Source organism: Cryphonectria parasitica (assembly GCF_011745365.1).
Source record: "Cryphonectria parasitica EP155 unplaced genomic scaffold M406scaffold_1, whole genome shotgun sequence".
NCBI lineage: Eukaryota > Fungi > Ascomycota > Sordariomycetes > Diaporthales > Cryphonectriaceae > Cryphonectria > Cryphonectria parasitica.
Window position 1 is genome coordinate 3228099 of NW_024468909.1, and position 13819 is coordinate 3241917.

The 13819-nt window shown below is 54.6% G+C and overlaps 6 protein-coding genes across 6 annotated transcripts; 4 read left to right on the forward strand and 2 right to left on the reverse strand.

Annotated features, from left to right (window-relative positions):
- Window positions 1-1011: 1011 nt before the first annotated feature.
- M406DRAFT_247878 (histone-fold-containing protein) lies at window positions 1012-1551 on the reverse strand (the record flags this gene model as incomplete). Its single annotated transcript, XM_040916491.1, has 2 exons — window positions 1012-1233; window positions 1351-1551. The coding sequence occupies 2 exons, from the start codon at window positions 1549-1551 to the stop codon at window positions 1012-1014; spliced, it is 423 nt and encodes a 140-aa protein (XP_040781273.1).
- A 1253-nt stretch (window positions 1552-2804) lies between these two features.
- M406DRAFT_245434 (DER1-domain-containing protein) lies at window positions 2805-3656 on the forward strand (the record flags this gene model as incomplete). The annotated part of the gene is made up of 2 exons (XM_040916333.1): window positions 2805-2972; window positions 3105-3656. 2 exons carry the CDS (start codon window positions 2805-2807, stop codon window positions 3654-3656), a joined length of 720 nt encoding a protein of 239 aa, XP_040781274.1.
- A 373-nt stretch (window positions 3657-4029) lies between these two features.
- On the reverse strand, window positions 4030-5055 carry M406DRAFT_354390 (Acireductone dioxygenase). The gene is made up of 3 exons (XM_040922903.1): window positions 4898-5055; window positions 4421-4792; window positions 4030-4332 (listed from the first exon to the last, which is right to left on the reverse strand). Exons 1-3 carry the CDS (start codon window positions 4925-4927, stop codon window positions 4216-4218), a joined length of 519 nt encoding a protein of 172 aa, XP_040781275.1. The 5' UTR covers window positions 4928-5055; the 3' UTR covers window positions 4030-4215.
- A 497-nt stretch (window positions 5056-5552) lies between these two features.
- On the forward strand, window positions 5553-7790 carry M406DRAFT_271454 (uncharacterized protein). Its single transcript, XM_040918116.1, has 3 exons — window positions 5553-5696; window positions 6146-6420; window positions 6517-7790. The coding sequence occupies exons 2-3, from the start codon at window positions 6301-6303 to the stop codon at window positions 7513-7515; spliced, it is 1119 nt and encodes a 372-aa protein (XP_040781276.1). The 5' UTR covers window positions 5553-5696; window positions 6146-6300; the 3' UTR covers window positions 7516-7790.
- Window positions 7791-8380: 590 nt separating this feature from the next.
- On the forward strand, window positions 8381-10717 carry M406DRAFT_284942 (uncharacterized protein). The gene is made up of 4 exons (XM_040918596.1): window positions 8381-8981; window positions 9086-9176; window positions 9263-9634; window positions 9712-10717. Exons 1-4 carry the CDS (start codon window positions 8709-8711, stop codon window positions 10149-10151), a joined length of 1176 nt encoding a protein of 391 aa, XP_040781277.1. The 5' UTR covers window positions 8381-8708; the 3' UTR covers window positions 10152-10717.
- Window positions 10718-11327: 610 nt separating this feature from the next.
- M406DRAFT_349149 (MBOAT-domain-containing protein) lies at window positions 11328-13580 on the forward strand (the record flags this gene model as incomplete). Its single annotated transcript, XM_040922446.1, has 5 exons — window positions 11328-11349; window positions 11438-11482; window positions 11598-11697; window positions 11769-12790; window positions 12863-13580. The coding sequence occupies 5 exons, from the start codon at window positions 11328-11330 to the stop codon at window positions 13330-13332; spliced, it is 1659 nt and encodes a 552-aa protein (XP_040781278.1). The 3' UTR covers window positions 13333-13580.
- Window positions 13581-13819: the final 239 nt, after the last annotated feature.

Consider the following 13819-nt stretch of genomic DNA (forward strand, 5'->3'; position numbering starts at 1 on the left):
TACTCCGGTCCATCCGCCGCGGGCGGTTCGTGCACGTCGTATCTCTCCCAATGAGGTGGGAGGGAAACCAACAGTGGCTACTGGTACACCAGGATAATGCGGACCATCGGCAATAATAGCCTTCTCGTCACCGTTGTTGGGAAGAGCAAGCGGTACTTGAACCTCGCACTGTGTGTGTGTGCGTGTGTGTGTGTGTGTGTGTGCGGGGGGGAGGGGGCGCCTATGTATGTGTGTATGTCTTAAAGCCATGTTGGGCTCGATGTTCCAGAAATGCATATAGTGTGTGTTTATTGGGGGTTCGGTGCTGAATCTGAATCAAATAGATTATTCTTTTTCAAAAATACAAGATATGATGGACCGTAATCTGATTAGAAAGCAGGAGCATGCAATGAGGCCTCCTCCCGCTGGGCAAGTCCACAAAGCAATTCCACAAATTGTTTGTCTCATCATCCTCGAGGCCGCAGCCCGTTCGCTTCCGCCTGGAATGGTGTGCATCTCAAGGCAAGGCCGTCGAATGTTGGCAAGCAAAGAGGTCTGCAACAGCGCCTCTGAGTATAACCTTAGGGCCCTCGAACGGTCTCAGAGAAGCTATAGCATCCTCAAAGTCCTTCAAGGCATGACACTTGTGCCGCTTTGATAGCGGCTCCCTTAAGCAACCATGCACTACGACGTCAACGACCGTAGGGATTAATGCCGCTCATCTCTCCACCAATTCGCAAAGGATCATGAGCTCCGTTGAAGACCCGAGGCGTCCCAAGCATCGGGTCAATCATGTCGAGGCGGCCATCACCCCCCCCCCCCCACCACCTCCCCAAAAAAGGGTCGCAAAGACGATAGGACCCTTCCGCAAGCAAGAGCTCGTAAGAAAAGCTTTCTCAGCAACGAGTCGAACGTATCCGCATAACGCCGCCTCCAAAACGCCCTGCCCTTGTACTTTTGTGACACCAGGGTATTAGAAGAAGATCGGTCAGGGAGAGACCGATTAAAAAAAAAGGGTTAACACTCCTCGGCTCATATCCATCCAGCCCCTCCCCATACGCCGCGTATTCGCCGCGCGAGCTGAATATCCTTCTGCATAATGGTGACTCGCTTGGCGTGAATGGCGCACAGGTTTGTATCCTCAAACAGATGCACTAGGAAGGCCTCTGCCGCCTCCTGCAGTGCCTGGATGGCCTGCGATTGGAACCGGAACTCCATGTCGCGTGGTCGGAATGTCGATGCAATCTCGCGGACCTGAGGTGTACGTGATGGGTCAATGCCCGCCTCTCAAGAGCTCTCGTGCGCGCCGCTGTGCGTCCATTCTTTGGCGCCGGAGCTGGAGGGCTGGGGGGTTGGGGATGGAACTCTTACAAGTCGTGCAAAGGGCAGCTTGAGGAGGAGCAGGTCGGTGTTGCTCTGGTATCTCCTGATCTCGCGCAGCGCACGGGTCCCGGGCCTATATCTGCGCTTCTTCCCCACTGGTACTGGATCGCCAGCTGTGCGCACATGATCGCGTGTCAGTGGAAGAAGGTCACCTGCGACATGCGACAGAATCGCGCCAAACTTACGCATAACGCCGCTCGCTCTTTTTCTTCCAACACCTCCTCCTCCGCCTCGCCCCCTGCCTGCGCCTCCACCACGTTTCGGAGGCATTGTGTGTCAATTGGAAGATTCGTTCGGAGAAGATGAGAAGTCGGAAGCTGTTCGCGAGCTCAGGGAGGAGGGGGCTGCGCTGAGCTGGTCGGGTGGGCTGAGCGCAAAGGAGGGAGGATAACGGCCGCCCAAGTGTTTTAAAAAGAAACCCAGAACAATCAGGTCCCGGAAATTTTGAAGCTGGTGACCAGGCGTTTGCGACGGTACAGCTATTGTAAATTACAAAGACCGTTCTGGTCAATTGAGTGGTTGGGCTTTGCAACGGGAACAAAGACGGAGAGGTGGACTTGACAGAGGGAGAGGAGAAAACGAAGAAGCTCTTTACGCGCTGTGGGGGCTTATGGAAGGTCCCTGCCGAACGCGTCCAGAGAGTGGGTTTTCGCGAGCAAGTGTGCCAAGCCTACCCGTAGTACGGCGCTATAGCACGGTAGCACACCACCAATACCCCAGTGCGTTACCCCCCACGCCTGCCCTGCCCCCGAACCACGCGTAAATAGGTGTGGCTGGTGGCAGAGAGCCACAGTCTGGGGTGCAGCACGAGCTGTGCTGATAGGTTGAATTTCATCTCAGAGGCAGCGGAGCCCCCTGGACCGATCGGGCTGGGGGTCAGCATGGTGCCATAGTCACTGCACGATTCAGAGATGGTTTACCCACAGGGCCACCCTGTCGTCACCGGCATGAAGCGCTATCGGCCGCTGAAGACACACTGACACCCGACTCTGGCTTGGTACTACGGCCCTTGATGAGAGGCCCGATTATCGAGAGGCCACCTCACAACGTCTCAACCCGCAGGAACCGGCTTTCCTCCAACTGCGACTCCAACGTTCCAACCTATGAATTTAACCCCCCAAAATTACGACACCGAACTGAATTCCTAAAGATCCTGAATTCCTAAGTGGACACGCGTCTCTATTGATTCTGTTCCCTTTTGTCACCTGATATTCTGAGGGTGTACAGTCAGCTACCTCAAACGCAATCCAATCGGATCACTTACTGTCTGGAAACACAATTGTTCCTCTCTTTTACATCGAACTCTTACGTAGGCCGCGCGAATCGGTTCTCCTTCCCTTTGCTTTGCCTTCCGAGATCGAACGTCTTCTATTGTCGATAACTATCGTCACGTCGCACACGGTGCAACGGACATAGCAAGCAAAGCAATCATGGATGGCATGATGGGAGAAGGCGGCCGCTTCCCGCTCGAGGAGTGGTTCTGGGAGATGCCCGTCTGCACGAGGCTATGGACTACCGCCACCGTCCTCACCAGCGCGCTGGTGCAGTGCAAGATCATCAACGCCTGGCAGCTCTTCTACAGCTACCGCGCAGTGTTTAAGAACGGACAGGTAAGCGATACACCGCGCCGCCGCGCGAAGGGCTTCCAAGACCGGACAAGAAGAACGAGAAGGAAGACGAGGAGACAATCAGAAAGACAGACCGGTCATGCTAATCATTTGAACCCTCTGGGACGGAAACAGTACTGGCGATTATTAACGACCTTCCTCTACTTCGGACCCTTGTCCCTCGACCTCCTCTTCCACGTCTACTTCCTCCAACGATACTCCCGTCTCCTCGAGGAGTCCTCCGGCCGGTCGCCCGCGCACTTCTCATGGCTGCTCCTGTACGCCACAACCAGCCTGATCTGCCTAGCCCCGCTAGTCGACATGATGTTCCTGGGCCACCCGCTGTCCTCGACCTTTGTCTACATCTGGGCCCGGCGCAACCCGGACACCCGCCTCAGCTTCCTGGGCCTGCTGGTTTTCACCGCGCCCTACCTGCCGTGGGTCCTTATGGGCTTCAGCCTGATCCTGCACGGCGTCATACCCAAGGATGAGCTGGTTGGTGTCGTCATCGGTCACATCTGGTACTTCTTCAACGACGTCTACCCGCCTCTGCATGGCGGCTCGAGGCCCCTGGACCCCCCGATGTGGTGGAGGAGGTTGTTTGAGGGCAGGAGGGACGAGTCGGTGAATGATGTCAACCATGAGATCGCGGTTGCTGGCGCCGAGGTCGCGCCAGAAGTGCGATGAAGGAATTGGCCTCACGCATACTTGGCCGATGATCATACTTTTGCTTTTTGTTCTTCCCTCTCGGCATTCTCGGCAGTACATACTTCGGGGAATGGGTGAACCCACTCCTTCAACAAGCCCGACCATCTTTGCGGCGTTGTGGGGAGGATTATTACAATTTCATGCTGGATACGATCGCTCGACCTTTGTACAAGACGAGCTTGTTTGGCGTTTAGGTGGCATGTATAGGGAGCATTAGGGAGGATTTGGATTGTTTTTGGCATTGAGACAATAACAAAGTCATCACTCCGCCCAGGCATTATCGTCCATGGACGATGTGGTGTGACTGCTAGGCCAAAACAGAGATTACCTGCATGAGCCAGTCTACATCGTTCGGAAGAAGTGTGAATATCATCTTCATTATGGGGCGCATTCTGAGTCCCACGATCCTGGATTGGGTTTAGACATGCTAAGCGTAGTTTGAGACCGCAGATCTAAGACTAGAATTGAAAAGTTCAAAATATCAAGTCTCATATGCGCTTCCCTCACTGTCTTCGAGTTCCCTCTCTGTTAGGTGCTCTCAGCTCAGATACTGAGACACGTACTCCTTTCTGTGAGGGTTGCCGTCCAGGTCTCCGTTCCTGTTCAGCGGCGTCCACTTGGGTTCGTCCTTGAACAGCCTCATGGCGTGCACATACTACGGCGCTGTCAGCACTACATACACACACACACAGAGAGAGAGAGAGAGAAAGGAAAAGAGAGGCCATATGGGTGCCAACACTCACATTGGTCTCGTCCGTGGTGAAACGGTGGTAGATACCAGCAGGCAGGATGATCAGGTCGTCCTTCTCGAGCTGGATGCGCACCCAGCTGTCGCCCTCGTTGCGCACGTCAAAGTAGCCCTTGCCGCCGCGGATGTAGCGGATCTCCTCGTCCTCGTGCAGGTGCTCGGAGAAGAAAGACCGCACCTTGGTCTCGTAGGCGTCGCCCATCTTGTCCGGGCTCACGGTGATCTCATCGCGGTTGCGGTAGCCGCGGTTCTGCGCGAGGGTGTCCACCTCGGAGGTTGAGGGCATGTGGTAGTAGAGCACGCCGAGCTTCTCCAGGGCAGAGGGGTCGACGGCGGTGCCTGAGTCGTGAGGGAGGCGCTGGTCGCCCTGTTTTGTCTTTGTGGTGAGTGGTGGGTTGAGGGTTTGAAAGGGTTCTTGGGTGATGTGGGGCGATGTGAGAAGAGGGAGGGAATTTGAAGGTCTGAGTCTTACCGGCTGGTTGTCGTAGAGGTAGGCCTTCATCCTGGTGTGTGTGTCAGGAAGGGTGAAGTTGCAGGGCGCAAGTTTGTCTCAATGCCAAGAATGATGATAAAATGAGAGGAAAACCTCGAGAGAGAAAACAGAGCTGATAATATAACAGTATCAAGTTGGGGTTGATAAGATGTAGGAAAGTCAAAAGAGACGGAGACTACAAAGGGTAAGAGGGGGAAACCTGGTTTAAGTTACAAAAAATTGCCTCGAGACTGTCGCCGGCGCCAACTTTCGATTCACTTTCACTCAGAAAATGTAGTGGATGGCTGCCCAAAGGGTGCCCCTCGATTGGCTGCTCTTGGCTGTCATGGGTTGGCGTGCTCAGTCACCAATGTGACGTCGATGCGAAGAGAAATATAGAGGCAGAAACGAGGTGGGGGTGGGGTCATTTTCTGCTGTACCATACATAGTACGGTTAGGGGCTTCAGGGGGTCTGATTCGAGGGATTGGCGTGCCATTCTACTGTAGGTCGCAGTGGCTGCACGTTTTGCTGAGTGAGATTCAGTTGGGTAGCGCTCCTTTGATCAGAGCGATTTGTATCCACTACCACACTACTCAGGAGAGAAAAGCCATAGGCCTATTGTTCTGTTATTGTTATTCTCCCTCTGGACCTATACAGACCCAAAATTGAACTACGCCCCTATTCACAAGTTTGAATGGGCGAGGATTTCTCATCTTTCTCTGCTCCGCCGCGCAGGTACACCTGAAGAAGCACTTGCCTGCTATGCAGGGACCAGCAAGGCTAGCACTTGCTAGAGGGGTAAGGAAACGCCGCCTACCGACATGGCTCGCTTTTATGCTGTATTCAAGTGTATTACTTCCCTTTTTTCCACCCTTCATACATCCAGGATAAATCCGGCCATGAAATGACAACTGTCAGTCAAAGGCAAGCACACCAGCGATCGCATTCTTCCCCTGTTCTCTTCATCTGTACTTGGAAGGCTCTTTGGAATCAAGATCCTTTTTTGTTTTGTTTGTTTTGTTCAGTTTGAATCTGACTCGTTGCTCGGCCTAACATTCTTTTCCTGTTGTTGAACTCGTGATCTACACCACCTTAGGGACAGACAAACAACCCCTTGTGGACAACTCCTTTATAACGAATTCCCCCCCCCCCCCAAAAAAAAAAAGACACCTTCTCTTTGGACTCAACTTCTTGTAACGCCCACCTGTCGCTGTTGACACCTTTTGAGAGATCCTACGGGCTCATAGTGGGACCTTATGCCGTTCTGGCAGCTACGAGATGAGTGGGAGCACTCTTTGACGTGACAGGCTGATACCCAAACCCATCGTCTTCACCGACTCCAACTCCTCCCCCTCCTGAAATAGCTTGTTGGGCCCACAGCCGAGCTTGACGTGCCTCTACCATGGACTCAAAGGCGCCCACCATCGTGAACCCTCCTGCACGGCAAGCCGCTCGACTGCAACTACCCGCGAGCTGTGATCCGCCACAAGCAGGCAGTCCGACAGAACAGAAAGTCTGGGTCGTGAGTGTCTCTCTCCTCTTCTTCTTCTCTATTGCTTTATTCCCAACAGCACACCACACAGGTCCTGTCTGACCGGTTCACCCAACCCCCCTTTAGGTCTTTGGCGGCACAGGCCACATGGGCAGGTCCCTCGTGAAGGCTGCCCTGCTGCACAAGGACCTCGTCGTCAGCGTCGGGAGGTCCTTCGAAAATGCCCAGCCCAACGCCCTACCGCAGCACGAGAACTGCCTCAACCTGCAGTGTGACGTCCGCGGCCGGGAGTCTGTGGCCCGTGTCTTCGAGCGTGTGCTCGACCGGTTCGGCCGCTACGACATCGTGGTCAACTGCTCTGGGTACGGGGTCATTGGCGCGTGCGAAGATCAGGACGAACACGAAATCCGAAACCAGTTCGAGACCAACTTCATGGGCGCGCTGCACATCATCCAGTGCTCGCTGCCTTACTTCCGGGTGCGCGAGTCTGGGCGTTACCTCATCTTCAGCTCGACGAGCGGAGCCCTCGGCGTGCCTGGCCTGGGCCCCTACTGCGCGACCAAGTATGCGGTTGAGGGCCTCATCGAGGCCATGCTCTACGAAATCTGCCCCTTCAACCTCAAGGCGACCCTCGTCGAGCCTGGCCTGGTCCGGCGCGACGAGCCTCTCGACTCCGGTACCAGCCAGCTGCCCACCTGGGGCCATTTCCTGATCAGGCCCGCCTCCGAAGCCTACAGCCACCCGACCTCCCCCGCCCTGCACGCCAAGCGCATGGTCTCGTGGCTCAGTGACAAGCAGCCTACGAGCGCTGTCAAGTGCGCCGAGCTCGTCTGGCAGCTGGGCCACTGCTCCTACCCGCCCCTGCGCCTACTTCTCGGGAGCTACGCCATCGAGAGTATCCGCGACAGGCTGCGGAGCGTCACAGAAGAGCTGGAGGATTGGAAATACTTGAACTTCCCCGTGCCGCCGGGCGAGGAGGGGCCGATGGCGGCTGCAGCGGCGTCTTCATCAGAGGAGAAGAAGTACGACAGGGCGGACGACTCAAAGGACAGCGGCGAGGCACCGCCTGATGAGGAGGGCGAGGCGTCTGGTACCCAGGAGGACACCATCATGGCTACTACTTAAGGTCACAGGCAGCCAGGTACGGTCCCAAGCAGGGTTATTGACATGGTCGCATGAACAAGGTCATCATCACAAGAGGGATAGAGCCGTCGCCGGCGCATTGATGATATACGTATCAGGTAGGAGACAGAAACAAGCCAGGCTTGGTTCTACAACAGGAAGACTGACTTGGAATGAAGTCCTTGTGTCGTCAGTATTTAACATCAGGGGTCGAGGAAACCGGATGATTGGATTATAATTGCTCGGATTTAGCTTCGATCTACTACTACATTTGCTCCATTGCTGAGAGGGTTGTTTGAGGTGGGCACGTCGATCAGTGAGGTTTCTCGTTGGACGGCCAAGTAAGACTTGAGTAGGCTGTGCAATGAACTTCGTCTTGACTGTATGGCGATTAAAGTAACGATGAACTCAATAAATCTAGATAGCCTTGTAATGATGATAAGTATACCTCGCAAGAAGGTTCTGCTCTATGTGTATATGTATATGTGAATATATACACCTGTATATTCAGATCAACATGTAGACAAGGTTTGATGCGTAGTATGTAATCAATCTGGCCTCACCCTAGAAAGGATTGGGGTGGGATGAATGTGTGGCTCGTGTCGAGTTTCAGTGGGGCCAGCTCCCAATTTTAGTGGCACACCGCCTCAGCAGGCGGAACCAGTGCCTGGGATCTCACACCTAGAACCTGCCAAGCCCTGTACGTTGCAGCCACTAGCCGCTTTCCAATGTCCTGCGAATCCGGGGGGGAATGGCGCATGAAGTTTTGATAGGGAAGAGAGACGTTCCCGTAATAACCTAACACATATGCCTCCCTTTTATTCTTGCCGTCTTCAGTTTTACCTCTTTCTTTGACCTGCTGCTCTGACGCGTCTCCCTCCCCATCCTTGGTACCAACCCAACCCACTCCTTCGTCTCTTGTCGACAATCACGACGAGCTCTGTGCGATCTTCGGTAATCGAACAAGCTTCCAAGAGTCTCCACCCAATTTTTGGCCTCTCCGTCTCAAGTCCACCCGAAAAGCCATCGACTGGCATCTGCACTCGACGACCTCTTCAGTCCCTTTCGCCCTCTCTGGACAACCTCCATCTCGACCACCATCTCCACCAGACGTCGCTCGTTATATCACTGCGCTCGACCAGACAGAGAGAAGAGAAGAGAAGAGAAGAGAAGGAGACAGGAAAACCGCCGTCGCGATGTCTACAGACAAGAAGAGCGATGACTTCGTGGTCCGGATCCCTGACCGGAGCGACAGCTTCCAGGAAGAGAAGGACCCCTTCCTCGCCAGGACGCCATCGCACCGCATCTCCCACACCCCGAGCTTCCATGACAAGTTCGCAAAGATCCAGAATAGCCCCGGCACCTCCATCCTTGCCTACTGCCTGTCGTCCATTTCTATGACCGTCGTCAACAAGTACTGCGTCTCGGGCAGGAACTGGAATCTGAACCTGTTCTACCTTGCCGTGCAGGTATGATGGCCTAGCACCTGCCCTCCCTGTTCCTCCCCGGTGCATCAATGTTCCCTGCGCATAGGAATATGGGGCCTTGAGAAAGCTGACATTCCTGGCGCCAGTCTATCGTATGCATCACTGCTATCTTAATCTGCAAGAAGGCTGGGCTCATCACCAGCCTTGCGCCTTTTGACAAGGACAAGGCCAAGAAATGTACGTCCTGAATGGAAAGAGCCTGAATCTGTCTCACATGTAGGAAGGAAAGGGGAAACGAGGCAAACATACTGACCGACGACTAGGGTATCCGATCTCCGTCCTCCTCGTCGGCATGATCTACACGAGCACCAAGTCCCTCCAGTTCCTCTCCGTCCCCGTCTACACCATCTTCAAGAACCTGACCATCATCGTCATCGCCTATGGCGAGGTCCTCTGGTTCGGCGGCGAGGTCACCCCCATGGCCCTCCTGTCCTTCGGGCTGATGGTGGTCAGCTCCGTCGTTGCTGCTTGGGCCGACATCCAGGCTGCCCTGGAGGGTGGCTACGATGCGAGCGTCAACGTGTCGACCCTGAACGCTGGATACGCCTGGATGGGCATGAACGTGTTCTGCACGGCCTCGTACGTCCTGACCATGCGCAAAGTCATCAAGAAGATGAACTTCAAGGACTGGGACTGTATGTATAACAATAACACTATTTGTGTATGGAAACCCCTTTGGCAGCGCAAAGAGACTGACATACTATCTTGACAGCCATGTTCTACAACAACCTGCTCACGATCCCCACCCTCATCGTGGCCTCCCTGATCTTCGAGGACTGGAGCTCCACGAACCTCGCCCTGAACTTCCCCGAGGAGTCCCGCAACACCTTGATCATTGGCATGATCTACTCTGGCCTGGCTGCCATCTTCATTTCGTACTGCTCGGCCTGGTGCATCCGCGTGACCTCGTCGACGACGTACTCTATGGTCGGCGCGCTCAACAAGCTGCCTATCGCCATCTCCGGCCTCATCTTCTTCGCCGCGCCCGTCACCGTCGGCAGCGTTTCGGCCATCTTCTTGGGCTTCGTCAGCGGGATCGTCTATGCCTATGCCAAGATCCGGTCGTCGGCGCAGAGCAAGATGTCTCTGCCCACGCAACAGCCCGTGATGAGCGCGAGCGCGCAGAGCAGCAAGGACGCTGCGAATGCATAGGAGTAACGCTGTGTGGTGAAGATGGGAGAGTTGAGACGTCTTGCGCCACCTGCGGGTGGAACATTGCAGCTCTCTGTTATGAAGGGACCTCTCTTGAGGTGCGTTGACCAGGCGTTGGAGCCAAAAAGTGGGGGACATCTAGTGTGCATTAGATCTAGGTCTCGGTCCAATTCTTTGTATATCCATTTTTCTCAGGTCCCGCCTGTCCACCTCGATCGGTCTCTTGGTATAGAGCAGGTAGACGAACACACAGACACACACTCACAACAAGCGGCATACATGCATGGTTTTTGAATAGGTAACGATTTGAGGCCATGCAAACACGAAGGGAACACATACGACATCTTATATGGCGTTCAAATGGGTTTGGACCAAGACAGGGTGGTAGAGGAAAGGGTTCATGTGCTTTCCTGATGCGAAGACGAAGTAGTCATGAGACAAGGGAGGTCACCAGTTCTCTGGAGGGGGTGGGGAAAATGAGTCCGAGTGCTATGTTTTTAATATTTCCGCCAACCTGCCTATGAATCCTTCTATACATATATATATTTAATCAACGATCTTATGAGAACGTGGTTGAATGTTCCGTTTTTTTTCAATCTGAAATCAGCGTGGATTCGTTTTGATCTCGCAACTAAAAGGAGGAGAGCATCATTTAGGTGGGGGTTTTCTGGCCTGACTGCCAAGATGTGAGGCTTGTGGTAGAAAATGCCAAGGCTGGCCAACAATGTAGTGGTCGAGTCCTCGTGGGATGGTCCATTGGTTGCTGGTCCCACATGTCAAAAAGGCATTGAGTATTAGTGCCAAACTGTCCCTGTGACATCACCTGCTGTTGGCAGCCCTTGGAGCTCTGACCCAACAAGCCCTGCTACTGCAACCGTTGCACAAGGTCATGCTTTCCTCTACTTGTGCACGCATCACCACCAAAGCTCACAACTGCCACAACGCAGCAGCTTCTTGCCTTGACGGAAACTTCCAGGAGACTCATATTTACGTTGGGCTTCCTCTTTAGGTGCTGAGTTGGTGGTTCTAGAGCTCCTTTTTAGGCTTGGCACCTTGAAATTCGCAGCTCCCAAGGTATGGACTGACGAGACGAGCATCTCTTCTCTCCCAACAAAAAACTGCCTTCACGACAACATTTCCCCTGAGCAGTCCTCCTTCTGCCTACCGCTGCCAAAGATGTTACCCTTCATACACGCCCGTAAGCTTCTCATTCACATCCCCTTCTCTAGTGCTATGTCTGGCGCTGCATGAATAGATGGACTGACAACCCTCAACAACAACAACAGCTTTCGTCTGGCTGGCAGACTCTGTCGGCGCCGGCCCCGATGAACGTAAGATCTACCTTCACGCCCCGTGCCTTGTGCGCCCTGCACAACTGTTACTTGGACAACTCCTACCTTTCTTCCTTAACAAGGCTAATACCCAAGTGACGGCGACCTGGAACAGTCAAGCTTATATTCTCGATCCTCATATCGTACCCCCTCGCGGCCCTTCTCAAGCGCATTCCCGATACGAAACCCGCCTACAAGAATCTCTTCATCGCAGGGTACGTGGGCACACTTCTTGGTATCAGACTGGGATCGAGTGCGAAGTTACTGACACGAGTTCGTGGGCTAGGACCGGCATTTTCTTTCTCGTCGGCCTGTTCGACCTATGGGCTGGTCTACGTACCCTTCTCATCGCTGCAGGTGGCGCCTACGGCATTGCCTACTTCCTGCGCGGCAGTCCCTACATGCCCTGGATCGGCTTCGTGTTCCTCATGGGCCACCTGAGTCTCAATCAGCTCGAGCGCCAGTTCGCTAACAACCCGGCTGTCGTTGATATCACGGGCGCGCAGATGGTGCTCGTCATGAAGCTGAGCGCCTTCTGCTGGAACGTCGCAGATGGGACACTGAGCGACAACCAGCTGTCCGAGTTCCAGAGGGAGAGGGTGCTGGCGGAGCTGCCGGACCTCCTGGACTACGCGGGGTGGGTGTTCTTCTTCCCGGCACTGCTGTGCGGGCCGGCGATGGACTTTGCCGAGTACAGGCGGTGGCTGGACACGAGCATGTTCGAGGTGCCGTCGACGGTGGACCCGGCCAAGAAGCCGCCGACGCGCAAGAAGCGGCGGATCCCGCGCAGCGCCACGCCGGCCATGTGGAAGATGGTGACGGGCCTCGTGTGGATCCTGTGCTTCCTCCATTTCTCTGGCTGGTACAACGTGGAGCTGCTCGTGGGCGACGGCCTCGTGCATTACGGGTTGCTGCGGCGCGTGTGGATCATGCACATGACCAACTTCACGGCGCGGATGAAGTACTATGGCGTGTGGTCGCTGACCGAGGGCGCGTGCATCCTGAGCGGCATCGGCTACAACGGCGTGGACCCCGTCACGGGCAGGATCAGCTGGGACCGGGTGCAGAACGTGAACCCGTGGGGCGTGGAAACGGCGCAGAACACGCGCGCGTACCTGGGCAACTGGAATATTAAGACGAATTTGTGGCTGCGCAACTATATCTATCTGCGGGTTACACCCATGGGCAAGAAGCCTGGGTTCCGGGCGAGCATGGCTACGTTTGTGACGAGTGCGGTGTGGCATGGGTTCTACCCCGGGTATTATCTCACGTTTGTGCTGGCCAGCTTCATCCAGACTGTGGCGAAGAGTAAGTCGAGACGTTGATCTATTTTCCTTGTCTTTTTCTTTTGTTTCCTCCGAAAAATGAATCAATGTCCAGCTGACCCAGCGCCAGATTTCCGCCGATACTTTCGTCCCTTCTTTATCGACCCCAAGACACAGAAGCCCACTCCGCAGAAGCCTTACTACGACGTCTTCTCCTACCTGGTAACACAGCTGGCCTTCTCGTTCGCGACGACACCCTTCCTGGTGCTGGGATTTGCCGACAGCGTCAAGGTCTGGGCGCGCGTCTACTTCTACTGTGTGGTGGGCGTGGCGGCGTCCTCGGCCTTCTTTTCGTCTCCCGGTAAGTCTTGGACAAAGGCGAAGTTGGAGGAGCGCAGCAATGCCGCGGGGGTCCAGATCAAGAAGTCGGTGAGCACGGAGAGCTTGGCGTCAGGTGGCAGCCGTGATCACGAGGGAGTTGTCGGGCCGGGGCTGTCGAGTGATGTGGAGAGGGACGTAGGCGAGCTGGTGGGCGAGGCGAGGGCTGCATGGATCGAGAGGGAGAAGGCCCGAAAGAGGTTGTAAAAGGGGACTGCGGCGGGGCCACCTGGTGAAGTTCGCCGTCAGTTGAGGCCAGGCGTTTGTATGATGGAGGTGCCGGGTCTCGGCGCCGCGCAGGTTGCTTGCCATTGCTGTTCCTGCTCCTCCAGATGAGTAGTCTCTGCTGGGGGTTGTCGGTCATGAGGTGATCCAGGTCTCGCTATGGCATACATACAAATATATGTACTTCTATAGACGATGTGCACATAGTGGAGAAGACGCCTATAAACCAGTTCACAAACTTGTAAAGTGAGTGAGCCTCGTCCTCAGCAGCCAGAACAGTTGAACGTACCAAAGCTCTCTCATCGACCATAGTATCAATCGACCATCGTAACTCTCCAAGAAGTGACTTGGATGGTATTGTATACCTATCATTGTCCAATTTTAGATGACATAAAAAGAGTAGACTATGCAGACCACAGTATAACACCCCCAAGGTCCACACCATAATGCTTGCTACATAGTAGTGTTT